The sequence below is a fragment of the Ochotona princeps genome, chromosome 5 (assembly GCF_030435755.1).
Source record: "Ochotona princeps isolate mOchPri1 chromosome 5, mOchPri1.hap1, whole genome shotgun sequence".
Taxonomy (NCBI): Eukaryota; Metazoa; Chordata; class Mammalia; order Lagomorpha; family Ochotonidae; genus Ochotona; species Ochotona princeps.
The window spans coordinates 80,305,808-80,328,183 of NC_080836.1; the positions used below are offsets into that span (position 1 = coordinate 80,305,808).

At 51.3% G+C, this 22,376-nt stretch overlaps 1 protein-coding gene and 1 non-coding gene across 7 annotated transcripts in view; one reads left to right on the forward strand and one right to left on the reverse strand.

The window, feature by feature from the left end:
• The first annotated feature begins 2,988 nt into the window (after positions 1-2,988).
• Positions 2,989-22,376, forward strand: part of NRP2 (neuropilin 2) — a 112,007-nt gene continuing 92,619 nt past the window's right edge. For 4 of the 6 annotated variants that reach the window (XR_009245492.1, XR_009245493.1, XM_004576908.3 and 1 more), the window contains exons 1-2: positions 2,989-4,067; positions 17,857-18,034. Coding sequence is in view for 4 of the 6 variants with exons in the window: in XM_004576908.3 (XP_004576965.2) it covers positions 3,995-4,067; positions 17,857-18,034 (251 nt within the window). In the remaining 2 variants the exon portion in view is untranslated. The remainder of the gene's footprint in view (positions 4,068-17,856; positions 18,035-22,376) is intronic. The other 2 variants (XM_004576905.3, XM_004576906.3) reach the window with 2 other exon arrangements.
• LOC118757944 (U6 spliceosomal RNA) lies at positions 14,264-14,371 on the reverse strand. Its single transcript, XR_004995448.1, has one exon. It is a non-coding gene; the product is annotated as a U6 spliceosomal RNA (small nuclear RNA).

Consider the following 22,376-nt stretch of genomic DNA (forward strand, 5'->3'; position numbering starts at 1 on the left):
AGTCAAGGATGGACCAAAACAAGGACGGACAAAGTCTTGGGACCCTGCACCCGTGTGGGAGACCCGGAAGAAGTTCCTGGATCCTGGCTTTAGATCGGTGCAGCACTAGCTGTTACGGTCGCTTGGGGAGTGAATCATCAGATGGAAGATCTTTCTCTCTGTCTCTCCTCGTCTCTGTATATCTGACTTTGCGATAATAATAATAATAATAATAATAAAAAATAATAATAATGCATGCCGCCAGATTCCAGTCACCAAGAGAGGAATCACAGTGCCTGGGGAGATGGATTTTTTTCGCACTGGCCCTAGGTGATTCTGACACACCTCAGGTTCTGGAACAGTTTAACTGGGACAACAGTCTAGCTGGAAACAAATCGCCCCCTGGGTGTGGCTAGAACACGCTTTCTTTTAGCATCATCTGTAAATCTGTTTTTATGTTCCTCCGTGTCCCTTCCTGTCCAAGGAATGGAATGTAGAGTGGGATTATCTATTATTATTATTTCACAATTAAGGATAATGACATGGAACAGCCCAGGCGAGTCAGTGACGTGGCTCAGAATGCCAGCTTCGCCGGGTAGCTGTTTGCCAGCCAGCTGGGTGTTTCTCTTCATGCCCCTACGGTTTCTGAAGCAGAGATCAGCATTTAAAGAGGCAGGTTACCTAATAAGTCAAGGATATACACTCACAACTTACCTCCGCCTCAACTCAAAACTCAACCAATCGCACCAAACCTGTGAGATCTCAGTCTAGACAAAAGATAAAGCTTACAGGTCTGAGCCAGCCCCAAGTCTGCATAGTTCCCCTCAAGATTCATTTTCCATGCAATGCACATGGGATTTGCACTTACTTTCCAAGAGTCCTTGGAAGTCATAGGTAAAAGCAATTCCTAGCTCTCCCTGGGCCTGTGGGGTCTGGTTTAGAGTGGACAGAGATCTAGCCTCCTGCTGAATCTTCCCTGATCTGACAAAGCACTTTGAATGCCTGCATGTAAATGAACCCCAAATATTACCCTAAGAGGTGCTACAATTATTTATTGAGTGCTGCCCCCTAGAGGATTAAGAAATGTCTGGTTGCCTGGAGCCCCTAGGGCTCAGAGCATTAGAATCACCCAAGGTCCAACTGCAGGTAAGGAGGCCTTCAGGCAAGGGAAGGCTGAGAAGTCTTACAGCCATGCATACGGAACTCCCAGGAGGTAACTTAGCTCCCCCTGTAGGACTTGCCTGAAAAAATGAAAATCCCTAAGGCTGGGAGTCAGGTGCAGCAACAGAATGCAGAAACGGACACTGACAACTCCCTTCTGAACCCAGGACCCTGGAAGTAGCAGATGGGGCCCCTCAGCCTGAGACTTCAAGACTAGAAGTCCAGGGCCATCCTCTGTCCTTCTCTGGTTCCCCCGTGGCTTGTGTTTTACACTTTGTTCTCGCTCCTCTTCCATGTGCTCTTCACTAAACTTCAGCTATGGTGTTCTCAGTTTGGGCACTTACTAGATCCGAGGATCTCTGCCCAAGGTTCCAAATCCGGTTGTTTTCTGAGAAGAGGTACGGCTGGGAATCGTTCCTCGCCCTTGCACTTTAAGCAGGAATAATGCAAATGTGCAATGTGAATGTGCTCTGCAGCCGAGGCAGATAAGAACACAGGGAGGCTGCAAGGAAAAGGGGGATGGCACCCTTTGGGGGAGGGGAGAATTCCTGAAATTTACTCAGGAGGCGCCTGGTTTTGTTTTTTTTTTTTTTTTTCTAGGTCCACCCAGGCATCTGAGATGAACAGTATGATACTGTGGGTTTGCACTGTAACACCCTGTGTGGCTTGGCTCAAACCCGGATTTGCAATTCACTTGGGATTCAATTTTGTTTTGGTTATCTCAGTGTAAATAACAGTTAAGTGGGAGTTACAGATTTTTCAAACACGAAAAGTGATAAACACAGCTAATGGCGAGTCCAGATAAGGAGGGAAACCACCCAAGAGAATCCACAAGTACAAGCACCAGAGCAAATGGGATGAGCAGCTCTGTGTTTCTTGTTATCCTAACTTTGTTTTTTCGTCATCTGCTGAGGGGCAGAAAAGGTGGAGGCACCAAGGCGCTGAGGCTGTGCCTGTTAGGGTCTTCATGATGCGGCAGCCTTAGGTGCCTAGAGAAGCCAGACCCTTCGGGAACGCACACACCCATCCGCAGAAACAAAGATACAAGTGTTTCCCAACTGTCAGCTTGCAGCTCCTTCTAAACAATTTTCACGCCTCCGCTTAAAAATAGTTCGCTTCATGCTGTTTTCTTTCTCTCCGCTTTGTGACCACATTTTTCAATGGGGGAAACAGGCGCAGTGACAGTAGCACGCCGCCCGGCAGCCCCTCGTGTGCCTGTACTGTTGGAGAGGAGCTTGGGGGAATCCGATTTAATTACTTGAAGAATTCTTCGCGGAAGAAAAGTCTTTCCTCTTCTGGCGACGCTCACAAGTTACGGGTTCAGGGACAAGGGGGCGTGTTTGGGACTCGACAATGAAGTTGAGTAATGATCGCAGGGAGTGTTTGGGGTTTCTTTCGGTCTAGGCTGATGATGTGTGTCGCCGCCACGCAAGGCTGCCTGCGCGAACGCATGGCTGAGCTGCCACTGACTCCCTCCCCAGACACCGAACGCCACCAACTCTCGCCACGCTATGGCGTGTGGCATTGTCAGGTTCTGCGTGTGTGGCATCGGACTTGCAGCGTTTCGGGGGAACCAGGATTTCCCCCGCTATCCGTGGAGTTTCCCCTGGGGGTGAAGGGAGGGGAGGCGGCGCGCCCAAGGGCAGGGCTCCCCGGAGGTGCCCGGGGGCGCTCTTCCCCGGGGCGTGACGCACGGGCTGCACGGCGGCGGCGGGGTGCGCAGGGCGCGCGGGTGGCGCACAGAGAGAGCCGGGCGGCCGCGTGGGGAGCTGCCTAACTTTGATCGCGCGGCCGCCCCTGGGAAGCCGCCGCCGCCCCGCCCCGGCCCGCCCCGCCCGAGCTCGGGGCCGCGGCAGTGGGCTCTGCGCCGCGCGGCTCCGCGGCTGCCTCTTTAATCAGGAACACAGAAGGGGCGGGCCCTGAGCCGGCGCGTAATCGGATAGCTCTGCCGCCGCGGCTCTGACATCCACATGCTGCTCGGCCTGAAAAGGCAGAGGGGGGGAGCCGGAGGGGAGGCAGAGACCGCGAGCGAGTCACCAGCCCGCAGCCCGCCCCCTGCACAGCCTCCGACTCGCAGACCTCGGCGAGGCGCGGAGCGAGGTGGAGGTGAGGGCGGGCGCCAGCGAACTCGGAGAAGGGCTCGCTCACTCGCCAGGCGATCCCAGCCGCTCCACCAGCCGCCGCCGCCGCCGCAGCACCACCACCACCAGCGGCAGCAGCAGCTTCCTTCCTGAGACGCCCCTCGAGAGGCTGGCCAGGAGGGTGTAGCTGCTGGGGGAAGCTCCCCTAGGGGAACCCGGCGAGGACGAGAGCCCGGGCGGCCGCCTCTCACTCGGGCTGTCCGGCAGCTGGTGCCTCCGCCCGCGTGTCCGTCCCCGGGACCGGGGATGTGTGTCCCTTCATGCCTGTGAGATCACACCGCTGCCTGGGAAGCGGAGCCAGGGGATGCCCGAGGCAAGTCTTGGCTTTAATTTTTCTGATGATTCTTGTTATTTGACGCCTGGCTTTCGGGAAATACTCGTGATGTTGTAGGATAAAGGAAATGACACTTTGAGGAACTGGCGAGAACATAGATGCGTTTTGAGAGGAAACCCGACCCCCCTCTTCGCGGTTTGCTCCTGTTTGGTGGCTTGCGGGGGGCTGCCTCCTCCTGGTGAGGTGGGGATTCCAACAAGACTAAAGGTGAAGACGGGGCGCCCGGACCCCGGAGGGTACCCAGCCTCCCCCTCCCCCCCCCGTAGAGACACCTTTACAGAAGACGTTGCAAAGGAAAAAATAAGAGACAAACACAAAGACTTGTAATTAGACAAGAGACCTACAAGCCCTGCTCTGAGGGGAAGCCCCCTTCTCCAGAATGGATATGTTGCTGGTCACCTGGGTTTTCCTAGCCGTCTGCTTTTCGGGACACGAAGTAAGAGGCCAAGCAGGTAAGCCCCTGAAAGTTTGTTTTTCTATACATTTCAACATAGTTTCCCGTTACAACGGACTGGCTAATGCGGGGGAGAGCCCGGCAGAATCACACATGAGCAGGCATAGAGAGGGAGGCCCCGCTAGAACCTAACTTTCCTCTCCTGCTAGGAGTGTGTGTGTGTGTGTGTGTGTGTGTGTTTTGAAACAGAATTTGGCGGTGTTCAGATGTCACATATGGACTGAATCAAAGGTTTAAAAATACTACAAAGCCTTTGCATTACAATTTTGGGGGCTTTTTTTCCCTGTCTTGAAGCAGAACACATCTCCCTTGAGTTTCTCCAACCTAGCCAGCGAAATATAAATCATTTGCATTCCCCCCACTTAGCTACATGGAGCAATGCTCACTGAAGGGCTTGGGAAAGGCGAGGACGGAGTTTGGGTTTTCAGATGCTAGGGATTCTTTGCAGAAGGGGTGGATACGCCTAAGAACCCTCCCGGCTCTGGCTGGCCAAGTAAGTTGGCTTGTGAGCTGGGGGCTTGGAGCTGGGCACTGCTGACACTCCGAGCCATGGGTCCTCCCTGCTCTTTGTTGCATCCGTATGTTTTCTGGGAAAGTCAATCAAATATGCTTTGAAAAAAAAAAAGTATTATTAGATAAAACAAACTGCATGACCCTGTAAGGGCTCTCAGTCTTGTGAAGTGGTTAGAAAGTTTGGAGTGGAATTTGTTCTCCACTGCTGCCAAAAAGGGTGTGTGGAAAGACCACAGAGGTAAGCCAGGAGAGGCCCAGATCTGCTGGGGCCAGCCTCTGTGGGGACTGCCAATGGGGTCTGCTCCCTGCCTGCTGAGCTCGGCTTTCAGGGCATCCAGGGGGCTTCTCTTTCCTTCCTTCCTGGAGCTACTCGCTTCCTGCCTGAGCCTTCCTTTCCTTGGAGAACAGGGTCTGGAAGTGGATAACTCAATTCCTAGCTCAGTTGCTACAGGTGATTCACCACGGGGACACCATCAATGGAGAAATCAGGGGTTAGTAAGGAGGGGAAGAAACCCTTCCTGGAGTGTCCTTACCCAGAGCACTTTCAAGGTGATGGCGGCAGCCGTAGGGCTAACTTGCTGCAGCCTCCCTGGGATCCCGCAGTGTGTGGCTGGTGGGAAGAGCTCTGCTCTGGTACCCTGGATCTCAGGCTCTGAGCTGACCAACACACACACACACACACACACACACACACACACACACACACACACACCAAGCCTGGACATTGGATGGGGAGAGCAGCTGAAGGAATCCTTGCCATCCAGATCCATATCTCTGCCTACGGTAACCGGTCCTCAATGTAGCTGCAAATCCTATCAAAGGGATGGGGTGCGGATCCTGCTTGGGGAGATTTCTTGGGCCACCCCATTGACTCTTAAGAATGTTGGGGTGTATGTGTGCATGTGAGCGCGCCTGGAGGATGCCCATGGTATTTTATGTATTCAGGCACGGACTCTGGTAGGCCCGAGAGGATGAGCGCGCGCACACTGGCACACACACCGGCGTGCACAGACTCCGAACTTAAGCTAAAGGGTACTGTGTGGCTCGGAAGGGGTTGTGAAGACTCAGGGGTTGTCGCCTACCGCAGATGTACGCACATCTGTCCCCAAACGCGGCGCAGAGTGCGTGTACTTGTGTGCGCGTGACACCCGCTCAGATCCACTCGGGCTCAGCCACCTGCTCTGCAGAGCCCCCTCCCATTCCAACCGCTGGCCGCGCTGCGTCACTTCCAGAGAAACCCAGAGCTGAGGAGCACCAGGGCCGGGCGCCCACCTGGAGACTGTCTGGGGTCGGGAATAGGACCACGGGTGGGACTCAAAGTTGGAACTCCCCCAGGGTGGTGATTCCTCAGTCCCCCTACCCCCACCCCGAAAAGGCGATCGCCAGCGGCGGGTTGCTGAGGTTTTCAGCAGACACTCTACTGGCACCCGGGGAGCTGGCGGCGGGTGGCAAAGGGCGAGGCCAAGCGAGACCTTGGACTCACCCGGTGTGCGCCGGCCTGGAGGCGGTTCGGCTCAGCCGCACGCCGCGGCTGCGAAAACCCATTCCGAGGAAATCGGGGAAGAGAGAGAAGGAGAAGGTGCGTGGCCGGGAGAGACCTAGCGGAAAACCCCGCATTCCCAGCGTGCAGCCCCTTGCGTTGATGGGCGACTGGGTGACCGCCAGGGCGCCGAGCACCCGTCTACCCCTTTGCTCGCCACTCCGCCTCGCGAAATCGTGGCTCAGCCTCCTTGTCTCCCTCTGGCCAGGACTCCAGGGCTCAGACCCCTGGGCTGGCCCTGACGGTATCTCTCCCAGCTGACCCCCAGAGCCCGGCTCTGCGCCGGCCACTCGCCGCGGCTCCTCTGAAGGGCTGGGGCTGCCGGGGCAGAGGATCCAAGCGCTAGCTTTGCTGAGTGGCGGGAAGCGGAGGTGGGATTTCAGGATAGAGGAGGGTGGCGAGGAGCCAGCTGAAGAGGCAGGAACGCGCGCGACTCGCGCAGCCTCTAGGAGCGCGGCGCGCCCAGCGCTCGCCCGCGTGCCCGAACAGGTGATGAGCGCGCAGCGCGCGGGCATCCACGTGGTGGACGTAGTGCTCCCGGGTTCCCCGCATGATGCTCCCCCAGCCCCCGCAAACGCCGTCTGTATTACCGCATCGATTTGTTTGGGCTACGCAGCGGAAACAGAGCAGAGCGATCCATACACGTTCTATTCGACAAAAATATTCCCAGGGAAAGCAAAACCCAAACTAAAGCCTCCGCGAAGTTGGCCGCCTCCAGTCTCTCCAGTCACGTCCTCTTGCCCCCACCCCCTTCCTCTTCCTCCTCCTCCTTTTCCCCTGGGAGAACCCTGCAGCAATTCTGCGACACTGCCCCTGTGCCAGAAAGTTAAGTCGCGGCTGCGGCTCTTTCTCCGGGAGAAGCCTCTGCAAGGCGCTGGCGAGTATCCGCCTCTCCGTCCCCGCAGCCTGACTCTTGGTTTTTCAGCGTGAGAAAAAGAAATACTGCATTCACAGCCAATGCTTTCATTTTTCACTGATTGATTTCTTTTTAATATCAACACGAGTTCATGGAGGCTAGGCACGCTGTGATGAAACGGTTGCCCTCGCCCTGCGCCTGGGGCTGGCTGTGCTGCGGTTATTTCCCACCAGGTCTCGGGCGCCAAGAGGCGGAGTGTGGGGCTGCGCCAGAGCCGAGCGCTCGGTCCCGGCGGGCGGTGGTCTGGGAGATCTGCGGATTGCGCGGGGGGAGGTGAGGCGTACGGGCGGGAGTCAGCTTTCCAGCCGAGGGGAGGGACGCCGCCCATCCGCCGCAGCTCCTGTGGTTTCGGCAGGGTCTTTTTTTCCTTTTTTTCCATGGATGGAAGGGTAGGAGGCGACACTCGGTTTATTGCCTGGGTCCGACACCCCCTTCCTTACGTTTTCAAATGGACAGGGGAGCCCCCTGGCGCTAGCCATCCCCACCAACGCCTGGCCTCGAAGCTCCCCTTGGTCAGAGTTCATCGGAATTCACGGGAGACTGAGCTTTGTCGGGAGATTATTGGGGTCCTGATTACGGATTTTATCGGATGGTGGGAAGTCCTCACGTCCCCGCACCCGGGGGGCCAAATGAATCGGGGATCCCAGAACCATCTCCCCATCCCCCCTTTCCAAAAGAGTTTGATTTTTGCTTGGGGTTTTAACTCCATTGCCATGGACACGGGCAGACTCGCTTCATTCAACCTTCTTTGGTTCTCGGTCTGCACTCGACGATCAGATAAGAGGTGTAAATTGGCTGTATGAGACAAGTCTGGGTTCCAACAAACGCTGAAAGAAAAGCAATGGCCTTCTGGGTGCCGGCTAAGTGTTTGAGAAGTGTTTCTTTTAGCCTCTGTCTCCAAAATAGAGCTAGAGTTATAAGCAGATCATAATTTGTGAGTAACATGGTTAGATTCTAACCCAGACGCCCTGCCCTAGGCACTGGGGACCTGTCTCCTGCCCACATTGAATCAGTGCCCAGTAAACTTCTCCGGAGAAGCAGCCCCAGGAGCAAGCAGAGCTGTTGTCAGTTGCCAACCGAGCACAGAGTACAAAACAGTGGCTTTGGGATTGCTCCCCACAGGGCTCCAGGGCAGGCCCCTGCTTGTCCAAGCTCTGCCTCAGAGAAATGTGCATGCGCAGCGCCACGGGTTGTTCCCTATTCCCGACATACATGCGATGGGGCTCAAATATAATGCCAGGTGAAGAGGGGCCTGAGATGAAAAGGGGGAGACATTAGAGAGTAGATTAGTTCAGTCATCACTGGTGCGTTTCTTCTCACTCAGCTCTTCATGAAAACTATCTAGAGAATGCACTGACTTGGAGTGGAACCATCCTGAGTCGACAGAATTCAAGGTCAGATTCACCAGTAGAGTAGTCAGAACAGATTTCTCCAAAGGTGCAGTGTCGAAAGACTTTAGAAGCTCCAGATGAAAATGTTCTGGTTTAATAAGGGTAGCAAAATGTACAGGCCACTGTTTTTGGGCTAGACTTCTGTGCCAGCCCCCAGCACACCAGACCAAACCAAACACCAATGAAATCAGGTGCCAAGTGTCACGTGTCATGTCATGAAACCAACAAAATCAACAAAACAGACCAAGCAACCAACCTGGAGAGTCACTGAGGGTGCCCCCTTCCGCCCCTGCCTCATCCCTGTATGGAACTTCAGCTGGAGAGGCCTGTGCACTGTTTGTTCTTTTTCTGGCTCTTTCGCCCACCACCTCCCTCCGCTGCGCTTTGGGCACATGCCTTCTATTTTATAGAATGAAATGTTTCCCAATTCATGAATTGCAAATAAAGGCTAATTAGAACTCTGTGTTGTAATTTTGCCTTTCCACAAGCCAGATACCTTTTTTACTTCTTGAATTGAAGAGAAAGGATCCTCTGAAAGGTACCTCTGAAGGCTCGGTGTGTAGGATCCTTCACACACCTGCTCATCACTTCCGCTGGACACATCTTGGGGGTGCCCTGCCTGAGAGGCAGTTTTATTTGTGTTTTGATCCCCAGTGGCCAGAGTACTTTTCTTCCCATGTAAGGACTTGGCCGTTTTCTTTTATCCGTGCCCCACCCCCCATTTTGCTTTCCTCCCATTTGATTAACCCATTGCTAAAAGATGGTACAGAGCTCTCTAAAGTTTCACTTGCCTGAGAATTGGCTGAGGGCTTGAGGTTTCCATTCCCTAACAGGACTCAGTGGAGTGGGATTCCAGAACACACTGGCCTTGTATCGTGGCCGGCCCTTCAGGAGACAGCATCTTCTAAAGCTTTAGGAAGCTGTCAAGTTTAGATAAGACTGAGCTCCCATCCTATGGGACCTTGGTTGTATTAATAAGGAGAAATTAATTTTTAACCACTGGGAACGTTGCCAAATTATGTGACCTTTGGCAGACCAGCTGTGCTATAAAAATAAATCCCCCATTTCTGAAAATGCTGCTCCTCTCCGGCAGAACAATAACCACGTGGCATTTAGGATGAGGGCGAGTGAGGGTGGGGAAGGAGAGAGAGCAGTGGGAGTTCAACCAAGACCTCTGTTGGGATGCCTGACTGCAGGCCTGAGCATCCCACCCAGCCTGCACCTTCACTCTCCCCCGCCCCGCCTCCCTCCCTGGGGTTTCTGCAACCACAGAAAGACAAACCAGGATGACAGGGAGCTGAGCGCCTCCGAGCACAGGCAGTGGAGAAGGTGTTAAGTGCTTCCAGCCCACTCACACTGCAGCCTTGAACACATCTCTCATTGTTCACCAAGATCACCAGCACGGGCTGAGGAAGCAGGGTCTTCGCACAGGCACCAGGGCTGTCTGTCTCACCATGCCACCAAATAAGTTAGAGAGCAGTCATCGCTGGACTTCCCAGCTTCTGAAACCCTGAAGCCAGACAGCCTTGGTTTAGAAGCCTGCTCGGCCACTTGCCAGTTGCCATCCAAGCACCCTCTGTGATCCGAGTACATGGTTTTGTTGTGCCTCAGTTTCCTTATCTGTAGAAAATGCTTAATAAAAATACCTACTGCCTGGGATGGTTGTGCTGTGTCAGAATTCTTTGACTGCTGTTTGGCACATGCGCTAAGCCTGCACTAAAGTCATTTCATCTTTGAAACCATTTCAGTAAAGCTAACTGAATCTCATCATCACAGGAAACACGCTCTAATCATGGTGGGAAGTTTATGTTGTTTTTATGAGGTTTTCTTTGAATACGTAAATACTTATTCATTCTCGGGTCTTCCCCCACTAAACCTTTGTCTGCGTTTCATAAGCACCAGATTATCTCTGGCCACACTGGTCTTCATAGCTGGGGATTCTGGGCTGCATTGTCAGATTTATGTCTCCTCTTTGCATTTTTCCCCCCTGCTTGTTCTGGGTTTAGTGTTCTTGCCTCCACTTTGTTTTCACTTCTCTTCCTTCTTTCCTTTCCTTTCCTTTGCCTCCCCTTCCATCCTTCATCGCTGAAAGTGGACTCAGCAGGGAACACTGTGTTTAAGGAGTTCTCTCTAATGTGTAATAACTTCTACTCTGGCATTAAGACCCCTCAGCAGCTGAACTCAAAAAAAGTCGTCAGAAAAGACAAAATAGCTTTTACCCAGCAAGACTCTTAATAATCCCATTTCCCTGTGGATCTTCATGAAAGAGTCATGGTCTAATCCAGAAAAAGGTTGGACGGGGGTGGGGGGGAGGGTAGATAGCTGGGAATCACAAAAAGAAAGTCTCCCTGGTAGCCTGAGCAGGCGGTGGGATGGAGCTGCTGGCCATCTGAATCCACGTATGCCTGGTACCCTCCTCCCGGCCTCCGAAGACCCTGTGATAACCAGTGGCCAGGTTCTGGTGAGCCTATCAGCAAAGAAGATGAAGGGAATTGCAAATTACTAGGCTGAATGGTAACCATGATCACTGGGTTAAAAGGGGCACATAAGACAGATGTGTCCAAAAGGCATATTGGGAGCCAAAGACAGGGGCATGGGGAAGAGTTCAGTCTAGAGAGGTGAGCTGAAGAGAAAAATCCACCACTAACGAATGGTTGAGCGGTGCAGTAATGGTTTGCACCTTTTGGTGCTAACTGACAACAAATATTTAGAGCTTGTCTTTGTGAATATGGAGAGGTTGTAATGAGGGAGCAAATAAGCTCTATGATGAATTAATTTTATTAATATTAGACTGAAAAATATAAATATCCTTTGAACTTCATCATTATTGTCTAATGTTACAGGATCCTTGGAGATGGCATTCACACTGTCTGTCTTGACCTATGACAAGGGACTGTTATTCCAGAAAAGTTATTGAAAGTCTCAGTTTGCCACTAAAAGCCATCTGCATTTAATAACAGCTGTGAGTGAGAAAGAAAGGATAGTAGCCAGAGAAGCAGAATGCATTGTGATGAGACTCTGGGACATCTACTGATACCATGGGAGGTCACTCTAGTCCATTCTCAATTTATCCAATTATCAGATGTCATGTGAGTGGGACTTTTGGGGAAAGACTCTGGATTTGGTTTTGTAAGAGCTGCCAAAGATGTATGGGAAGGGAGTCACGTGCCCTGCAGGTGCTGGTGGCCCAGCAGAAAGGAAAATGGCTCAGGCCCTTCTGAACTCACACACCACAGAAGATGGTGCAGACTTTGGCCTTCTTGATCCAAGGAGGAAAAATTAGTGCTGGTATGGGGGATGAGCCCAGGGTAGAGGCAGCCTCTGAGAATGGGTTCAAGGGAAGATAGGATTTGGAGCTGGGAAGGGCACCTGGGGGAAGGAGAAGGCAGGAGGCAAGACTTATCATTTTTGTTATTTTGGGGAACACTCAGAAGCTGCAGGTTTTGTGGTGGGAAATAATTGCAGAGAAAATTAAAAATAATGATGTGGGCTCAATGCACCATGCAGATTGCCCTGCCAAGGGGTTTGAGTTTCCTTTGCTCACCAATGGGGAGCCATTGACGTTTCAACATGAGCTTCAGTTAATCAAAATAAATGAAAAAATATATTACATTACCTTTTTCCTCCTTTGGTTTTTGGAGAGACTTCAGAATCATTCTCCTTCTGTTTCCTTCCCTCAAATGTCTGTTAAAATGGTCAGGAATTGTAATCCCAGATCTCTCATCAATGGCATCAAAATTACATTTGCAATGAGGGCTGGGAAAGAGCGGACATAAATATAAACTAATGATATTATATCGGCTGACCTATTGGAATTGCATTTGTTTATGATATAAGATGACAAATAATAAGGTTACCACAGGTGGCATGATTCGAGGTCAGGGGAGGTAATCACATCAAACTTACATTTTGCCGAGTAAATGAGGGTTCATTTTTAGAATCCAGATTGAGGGGAAGAGATGCTCAAAAGGGCCCATTTGCAGACCCCATGTGTGACTCTCTCCTTGGTGAGTTCAGAGGAGGTGTTTTAGAAGAGGGAATTTGCTTCCTTCCTTCCTTCCTCTCTTCGCTCCCCGCATGCTGGCTTCCTCTCCGATTCTCTTGTCTCATCTCTCCCCACCTCCCAGATGTTTCTTTTATTCAGATTTTGAACTTTATCATTGCTAAAGTTCACAGGGGTTTCCATTTGCTGTGCCTTCAGGAGTGCATCATTCACTGCCACCCGGCCCCATAAATTGAATAGATTGCATCCCTTCCCAGTTGCCTTAGGAAGTGGTCAAACGGCCACATTCCTGGGCTGATGGATTGGCTCATTTCTTCCCATCTTAAGCCAAGATACAGATTTTATGAGACTGTCTTGTGACAGGCTGAAATCTCTTTGAATAAAACAAAATCCAGCCTCAGCACACAGAAATAACTTAAAAGACAGCTTATCCCTGGTTAGCGAGCAAAATTTGGTTAAAACCCCGTGCAGAGGACTTAGAGGATCTGAGGGAGGCATGTGAAGGAACTGCTTTTGGTCTTGCTTTTCATGCCTCACTGTTGTTGACATGCTCACACACAGAACTGTGTATCCATAATATTTATAAACATGCAGCCACAGACTCAGTCAAGAAAAGAAACTCACGTCAATGGAGCTAATGTGATTAAAAGAGACATTTGAACTCTCCCTAATGCAAGGCAGACATGTTCATCCAAAGGATCCTGGGGTTGTACTTCCGGCTTACCAAGAAATAGCACAGAGGGTAACACCTTGAGCAAACGTCTTATTCTGCAGGAAGGTGAAGAATCATCTGAATTTGGGGTTCAATCCCCAGGAGATGCCTAAGTTATAGCTCTTTCAGAACTGAGCTGTAGAAGCACGCAGCTCATCTTATAGATGAGAAAACACTCAGAATAAGAGTGATGTGTACGTAAATTTTCTTTCTCAAAATACCTCTTGGTCCTGAACTCATGCTTCTTGTGATAGTGTGAGATGGTACAATACCTGCCCTGTGAAATGACAAAGGCGTCACTGTGTAGCATCAGGCAACCGTTGGCCTTCTGAAGATGTCAGAAAGATCACCCAGTTGACGAGGATAACTGAAACCAAGGAAGGCCAAACTGTGGATGAGGGGGAACCGCTGTCTGTAAGAAGTGAGTGTCTCTTCATCCTTCTGCTGTCTGTTCCATGGCATTTTCAAGAAGGGAACTCAATTGCAGCTCACTAGGCTTCAAACCATGTTCCAGGGAGCCCAGTGCACCTGCAGAGAAGCCCTTCAGAGGCTAGGGGAAAGTCCCTGAGGCACAGACTCAGCACCGCTTCTGGCTACCCTTCCTCCCAGCCTCCAAAAAGAGCTCTACATTTGTCTGTTTTTTTCAAGGGGGTTTGGGGTAGAATTTCATCAAGGGGAACTTTTCACTGTTTTAAAAGCTACGTCTGGTTCAGTCCACTCATTGAATTACCATCCAGGAAGCCGAGGCCTGGGAAATGAAGAATCAGGTGCTCCTTTCCTCTTAAGGCGAATGTCAAATCCTCTTCCCCTGTGACCCCAAACCCACTTTTGATCACAATCACTTGACTCCTTAAGGCCGTATCCACTCTGGTCAGGGTCCCCTGCGCTAGTTGAGCTAAACTGAAAGAGCTGGTTGCTCATGTCCTTGCTGTTACACAGCTCTGGCTATTGCGGTGAGCCTTTGTAATTCTGATTATTTAAGAGTTCTTTACTGCAGTCAGTCTTTGGTTTTTAGAAAATACAATTGTCCAGTTCAAGCTGTACAGAGTTCCTTTTAAAAAGCTCCAATTAGATTTTCCTGGAACACAGGCCAGATTTTTAAAACACTTGACTTTCTTCAATTCTGCTTAATATTTCCTAAAAACCAAGTTTTACCCTCGCACGGGGACCATGCTAGGCTTTCCTGTATCGTTCCAATTTTAGTATGTGTGCTGCCAAGACAAGCACAAAAACTAAATATTTCCGAGGAACCTATGAGTTCCCTTAAGTTCGGTTCCGTAAGAGGGCAAGTGGACAAGTTTGCCCTAGACAACAAGGACTGGTGCTTGGGCTACCAGTAAAAGCAAGGCGCAGTTCTGGTGGGAGAATGAAGCAGGTGAAAGAGAAAAGGAATATCTGATAGTTTAAATTTCAAAGAAAAGTACCTAAGTACTCATTGTAGGTGGCAGGGATCAGAACTCCATAGTGAGCTGCTCTGTCTATGGGGAGTAACACCTGGAAATAACACCTTCAGCTTTCCATGCTGGAGCCCCAAGGGTCTTTATCTGACCTGATCTGCGCACCTCTTGGGCTGCCTACCCAGATTCAGGAGATAACTGCTCCTCCAGGATCTTGGTACTTTCTGGGAAATGAGTTTGCCAGAGGTGAAAGGTATTCATGAAATAGTTGGAGAATGAAGCCCCCTGGTCAACTCACCCAACAGGCCCAGTGGCTCCGTTTGCAACAGGATCAATTTCCGCTCTTCCAGGGGAGGTTGGCCTTCAGGGGATTGCCCTTGAGTTCAACTCTCCTTTGGCGAGACTCCTCCCAATCAGGACAGAAAGCATTCAGGAAGTTGGTGTGGAACACAACAAAAGCCTACAAAGCCATGCATGGCATCACTCTGCACAAGAAATTCTAACAAAGGTTGTTGGAACATGTTCGTGTTGATGTTCACGATGCGAGGAGTTGCCAGCCCTGAGAATCAAAGCTCTGTTACTGAGAGGAGATGTATAAGGATTCAGTGTGCTTTCCTTATCTTTTCTACTGATGCATTTGAAGAATTCCATTCTCCCAAGGAAAAAGAGACAGCAATTTTAGTATTTATGGATGTGTGATATTTTGTGAGGGTGTAAACATGTATCCAGGACTGAAGTGTGAATTACTGATATATGTATTAGTTGATATCCATCGATATATATGTGTGTGATTCAGAGAGTGAAAGTAATCCAAACAAGAATGTGAGTTTGTAAATGTTTGGGAATGGAAAAGGTTAACCACACACAATCAAAACAGATGTTTTAATAAGTTCTCAACTATTTCAATAAAATGTCTTGATTTTCTTCATATAAAGAAAGGCCGGGGTGGGGGAAGAAATGGGTTATACCTCTTTGTTTCAGCTAAGTAAGATTTTTGGCAGCAGAAAGCACAGACACCCAGCTGATAGAGAGCATGTTTGTTTATATTTGTTTGCTTGTTTGTTTGTTTGACATGGAGAAGGCTCCTAGTGGCCATGTGGAATGAAACCTGCCAGTGAGGAGTTGTCTGGTCCTTGATGCTGATCTGTGTGCTTGATCTCATTACCGAGCACTGAAACCTGGGATGAAGGGGACGGAAAGAGGAGACATCCTCATTTCTAAGCTAATTGGAGATCATCAGGAAAGGGAGGGAGAACCTGGGTAGTGTGGACAGCCTGATGGTGATGACACAGGAGCTCAGCTCATGTTTCTTCTGATGAGTTCCAAGGCTAAAAAAAAAAAAAAAGTATAGTCTGCAGGAGCTGGTGGCAGAGCTGCCCTTTCTACACAATATCTGGCCCAGGAGCTAGACAGGGTAGGAAATGCCCTCCCCTGCTCAGCTGGATCAGAGCAGCTGGTGCTCCAAGTCCCGCATCCCTGCCTGCTTCAAGCATCACTCCCAGGCCCATTTAACATCCGCGAGCCAGGACCTGTGAGCCTCTGTGGCTGGAGGATGCTGGATGCCCTGTGGGTGAGCACCGGGCACACCTAGAAGGCTTGCTGCGTTGCCTGTAGAGCAGAGGGGAGGCACCCTGCAGGCCTCATGGCTGGCCTTCCCTCTGGGTGCGGGCGGGAGGGCAGAGCCCATTGTCCTCCTGGACTGGGGAGGTGCAGGGTCATTAGGTAGAGGATGATGTGGTGTCTGCCAGCCTGCGGAAATGGCTTGCTTTTGTTTTCTACACAGTAGGAAATGGACCTGGATCCATTAGATTCTGGGCAGTTCAACACCGCACAGTTTGAGCTCTGGGAGGCTGGATGCCGAAAAGGCTACTTGTGTGAATTTGTGTCCCAACCACCATTGTGCCGTGTGCCCATCATTTATGCTTTTTAAAGCCTGTCAGGCTGGTGGTGTGAAGCAGAGGTCTGGGAGACGGTAATGCCAGCAGACACCAGGAATAGGAAAGTGCACCTGTAGAGCTAAAAAATGCATGACCCATTCCCTCAATGAGTGAATACGGGAGAAAGACCCCGTCCTGAAGGGGGGCTGCTGAGCTGTGATACATAATTCACAGGCCCATGCTGCTCCATGCAGATGGCGATATTAAATCGTGATTGATGCTAAGAGACGCACACATCTCAGGAAGGTCTCTAAGAGGCTTCTGAATATTTGCAAGTCTCTGGTGTCTTTCTGTTCAAGTGATATTAAGCAAAAACCCCCCAGCTCCCCAGAACCCATGCTGAGGAGTTCACACTCCCCTTGCTGAGATAGGGGCTCCTTTAAATGTCATCTCCCACCTTTTCTGCCTTTGAAAGTGCCCCCCTCCCTCCTGGCTCACAGACATGGCTGGGAGGGAGGGCGGCCAGCTGCTCCTGCCTGCCATCGCTGCTGTCTCTCATAGACTGGCTACAGCTGGACAAAGCAGCAGCACACTCTGGTGGCAGTGACCAGGCGGGGAGCACCAGGGGACAGCAAGTGTGGCCACACACCCAGGAGTGCATTCACACAAAGCACCTTTGTGGAAGTGCTGATCGGAGTCAGTGGATTCTCCAGGACAGACTTTTCCACTCGGTGTGTAATGAAATAATAAATCAAATTTGTGGTGGATGTGGAATTAAATGTTTGGAGGTTTTTCTTTCTTTCTTCTTCTTCTTCTTTTTTTTTCTTTCTTAAAAGAGGGGAGAAATTTTAAAAAAAAAGAAAGAAAAGCTGAAATCACCCTCCAGGGTCTGTTCTGGCCCAAAACTGAAAGTGCTTCCTCCTCACCACATGTAATTGCTAGCAGGCTCGCCTTGTGGGTCGGCACCACAAAACCACTATTGTCAGTTCCCGGAGCTTTGAGTACTGGCTGCCTTGGCTGGGCTGGAAGACACCATAGCAAATGAAGGATTTATGAGATAAAGATAGAGATAGGAGGTTTGAAGGAGAAGGGAGATGGGCCAAGAAAAGGCGGGAGGCATGTAAAGTGTGCAGCCTTCTTGTTTTTGTAATCTCCGAGCATGTAATTGGGAATATTTACGGCCATTTCATGGAACGGTTCTGTGTGTGCGTGTGTGTGTGTGTGTGTGTGTGTGTGTGTGTGTAGTGAGTGGGCTGGGCTGAAATAATCTCTTCCACTGAATGAGTAAGTGGGTTAGTCTTCTGGACTGCCATAAAAGGACTGTAAAATAGTTGTAATCAGCCACTGGGAGAGAAGAGACACAGGGGGAGGGAGGGAAAAAAAAAAGAGGAGGCTGTAGCATATTTGAAGTTCTTTGGTTTGTTGCTTCCTCTTCTAGATCCACCGTGTGGAGGCCGTTTGAATTCCAAAGACGCTGGCTACATCACCTCCCCGGGTTACCCCCAGGACTACCCCTCGCACCAGAATTGCGAGTGGATTGTGTATGCCCCTGAGCCCAACCAGAAGATTGTCCTCAACTTCAACCCTCACTTTGAAATCGAGAAGCACGACTGCAAGTAAGCCCCTCTCCGTTCTGCCCGCCGTGTCCTTCCCTCTCCCAGAGCCTCAGTCACACTTCTCACCTAACACCCCGTCACCTCCTGGAGCGCCCTCGCCCCACGACCTGCCAGGGCCTCACGATGACATTCTCTCCCTGTGGGACCCCGTAGCACACAAAAAAGAAGCTTCCTGACGGAGGAAGGCAGAAGCTGGCCCATTATCTTCTCAAGGCAGCAGCGGAGGAAAAATAACCATGTGGCTCCAAGGATGGACCACAAACTCCCCTGGTGACTTACCTTGCCCTGGGAGGTGGCCCCCTTTCCTCTAGGGAGGCATGTGGAGACCCCACCAGCTTCCCGAAAGAGTGGGCTGGCCCCCCTGGTGGAGATTTTCTCCCCAACCCCCAACAGCTGTTACTTGATGAAGTGGCAGCTGGTTTCTTTCGAGTCTAGCATCCGAGTGTAGGATCCTATTGATTCTTACTATCTGTGTGGCCCAGGTGAGAGGAGCAGGGCTGCTGTCACAGATTGATCGAACATCACCGTCTGCATGGCTTTACAAGCATTAATGCATTCGGTCCCCCACCTCCCTCTGTGACCCTCGGGAGTGCCTGACCTCAGAAAGTCCATGTTGCACAGGAGGGGACTGAGGCGCAGTGAGGTGACATCAGGAAGCCAAGGTGACTCAGCTGGTCTCGCCACATGATGTCAGTCCTGCCACCCCCAAAGCAGTGCGGCTCAGGAGATGACCAGATAAACCCTGGGCTGTTTGTGCTTTGGAGGTGCTATGTTAACACCAAGGTCCTTGAAGGTGAAGGTGAGGAAGCAGACACTGTTGTAAAATCAACAATAAGGATATGTGTATACTGCACAGTGAGCCCATCTTAAATTCTTTTATTTATTTATTTTTATTGACAAAGTAGATTTACAGAGAGGAGAGACAGAGAGAAAGGTCTTCCATCTGCTGGTACAGTTGGCTACCACGGCCAGAGCTAAGCTGATCCGAAGCCAGGAAGCAGGAGCCAGGAACCATTTCCAGGTCTCCTATGTGGGTGCAGGGTCCCAAGGCTTTGAGACATCCTCTACTGTCTTCCCAGGCTAAAAGCAAGGAGCTGGTTGGGAAGTGGAGCAGCCGGGACAGGAACCGGCACCCATATGGGTGCATGCAAGGAGAGGATTTAGCCACTGAGCCATCGCACCAGGCTCCTTAAGTTCTTTTTTAAAGAAAATATTTATTTATTTGAAAGGCAAAGACAGAAAGAGATCTTCCAACTGCTAGTTCACTCCTCCAAATGGTCATGAACATCAGGGCTGGGCCAATCAGAAGCCAGGAACTTAGACTCCATCTGGGTCTCCTACATGGGAACAGGTGTCCCACTACAGCTTCCGTCGTCCACTGCTTTCCCAGGCATAATAGCAGAGAGCCGGATGGGAAACAGGAGAGCCAGGACTTGAACGGGTGCTCTGATATGGTATCCAGTGTCACAGGCGGTGGCTTAACCTCCTGTGCCACTACGCAGGCCCCGTCTTAAATTCTTAACTCATCATAATGTGCAGATTGTGCAGAAAGGACTGTGATAACAGGCATTCTCTCCAATGAGTACCCACAAGTGTGTGGTTGCTCTGAAAAGTGTTCTGTGGTCCCATCTGCTTATCAGGAGCCTGAGCAGCCCTCGATGTGAGGGATTGTAGGTCCCGGAATGTCCCTCAAGGGGCCAGCTGGAGGGGCGGGAAGAATGGAGCTGGTGAGACTCCCGGCGATCATCTTAGAGCAGGCCTGGATCCAGCCAGGGCATCCTTGGGGAGGACACCACCCGTCTGCAGAGGTGGCCTGCGAGGCTCCGGGAATGGATGCCGTTCTGAGCCTCCCTGGACTATTTTGCACCTGCAGGAGGCTCTTCTCCCATTGAGGGATGATCTTTGTTGAAAAGGGAAGTTTCCCTCATAGATATCTCATGTGAGGAAGATTCACCAGAGGGAGTTTCTAAGCCCAGATCCGCCCCTGACTCACTGGGCGACAGTGGGTAGTTCCCACATTCTTTCTTCAAGCCCCTTGGACCGCCCCTGGATGCGTGTGCTCAGCATCTCAAGGCTTCCCATTCCCTGCTGGTGAACTTGACCAAGCATTTCTGTTCCGAGAGCATCTTTGTCAGGCCTTTGGGTCCGCGTGCTTCTGCTGGGTTGCAGCAGTTGGCACAGACGTCAGCATAATGTACAGAGTGCTGGGGTCTGGGCTCCGAGAAACTTGACTAAGCACCTAGCTCTCCCGACACAGGGCCAAATTCTGTTATGCTTAGGAAAGCAAATCTCCCAGGCAGACTGTGAGGAGGTCATTTTCTCTAGACTCATGGTGGCTGAGGCAGAAGCTGCGGCTTTTGGAAGGGGAAAAAAAAAAAAATTCAGGAGCTGGAGGCTTCAAGCATGTTAGGAAGCTGGAAAAGCCACAGAAGCAGGCTCCTGCCTTGCTTTGGGCTGCTGTGGGTTCCCTCTCCCCTTTGCAGAAGCCAGTGCCGGCGATGGGGGAGAACCCCGGCCTGCCAGAGCCCCTGGCAGCAGAAAGGGACCAGCCGCTGGCCCTTGCCGGAGCTGGGGCAGGGAAAGCAGCCGGCTCCTGAGGCTCACACAGCAGCATCCTGTGTCCCTTCCCCCCCTTTCTTATCCCGTGCTTCTGGCTTGAAGATCAGGAAGGTCAGATGGAGAGCGTTCTGGCTTCTCTTTCCCCTGAGCGCCAGATTGTCAGAGACGCCCTGTTGGCATTAAGGCTCGACTGCTTCACTGTGTCCTGAGTTCTGCCCAAGTCCGCTGCTTCTTTCTCACTCTTTTTTATATTTAGAAAAGCCTCGCGCTCTTCAAGGTAGGGCTGCCAGTTTCCCTTGGCTGGTTACACGCAGAATAAACGGCCTTCGCCCTCTGGCCTGCCCTGTTTTACTTTCTTGTGAAAAGAACAATTAATGTCATTGAAGTCCTGGAAGTTCTGTCTCATGGCTGCCCTCCTTCCCTCTCCCTGCCTCTTGGCTGGCTCCGTCTTCCCTCCCAGGAAGCTACTGAGCATTTATTTGCTCTCAGAGGCACTTGGCCTCCTCCCCCCTTCCCTTTGGGCTCCTGCTGCTACTTGCGCCTGGCTCTTGAGGTGGGCTCTTCCCCAAAGAGCACCGCTTCGTTGTCCTTCTGACCTGTGACACAGTGGTAGCACCCTGGCAGAGAGGGGAAGTGAGTAAGAAAGTCAGGGGGAAAAACCAGCCAGCCCAGCAGTGGAGGCAGGCTGGTCCCCATGGCTACCCATGGGCTTTTGCTTCCTTCTGTATGCAGGATTAACCACAAGGACTGCCCCCACTATCTTGGCACTCCTAGGACAGGATTAGCTCCCCTGTCCCAGAGGCCAAGCTCTGGACTGTGCACCCTGAAATCTACATGTGGAAGGTCCCGGCTGTGGCTGACTAAATCCCAGACAGACCTTTCCCACTAGCAACCACTGTGACTCGGGTTCCACTTCATCCTGCTGTCTGCTTGGAAAATTTCACTCACGAACTTCAGCTGGCCTGAGTCAGTGCTAGCCAAGGCCACCGCGTCTGCTGATCTTCCGCTGACTCCTCCCCCTGGCAGTGGGCAGGAACCCAAACCCAGAGCACCCACCGCGACTGCTCCAGGCCCCACTTAGCAACTGGGCAGGGTGGCGCGGGAACAGAAAGAGGAGGCTGTGGTGCCCCTGCCATGTGCCCCCCACCCTGTGGCCGAGGACCCACGGGGGGGGGGGTGGCTGGAGTCGGTTCTGTCTGGGCAAGGCAGAGAGAAGCCACTGTGCTCCCCGGGTGAGAGGCAGAGGCTGCTTGAAGCTGCTGTCTGCTTGTACGAAGGCCTGGAGCTTGAGTCATCAAGCAGTGTTAGGGGTTTTACAAACACACAAAGTTGAGCATTCTTTCCATTTCTGAGATTTAAAATGCATTGTGCGCCGTGTGATATGCAGCTTGTGTGTGTGTGTGTGTGTGTGTGTGTGTGTGTGTGTGAGAGTCTGCAAATGGTGGGGGAGGGGGACAGCTTCCTTTCTCCCATCTCAGAGGCCCAAACAGATTACAAAGCAAAACCAAGAGTGAGAGTCCCTTGAAGAACTGGTTATTTCCAGAGAAGTGGCTTGAAAAATGTTTTAGGAAGTGCAAAAGCCTTGCGAGAGCACAGGTGAGAGTGAAGCCTTGCACGGTAGTTGGCACCCTACCTCACCGCAGAGCACTGCTCCCTTCCAGCTAAAGGCCCAGGTACCACTAAAACTTGCAGTTTGTGTTCTTAAAAGGATTTCTGACTTTAAAAAAAAAAGAGATTTATTTTGCTTTTATCTGAAAGGCAGAGTTGTAGAGACAAGAAAAGA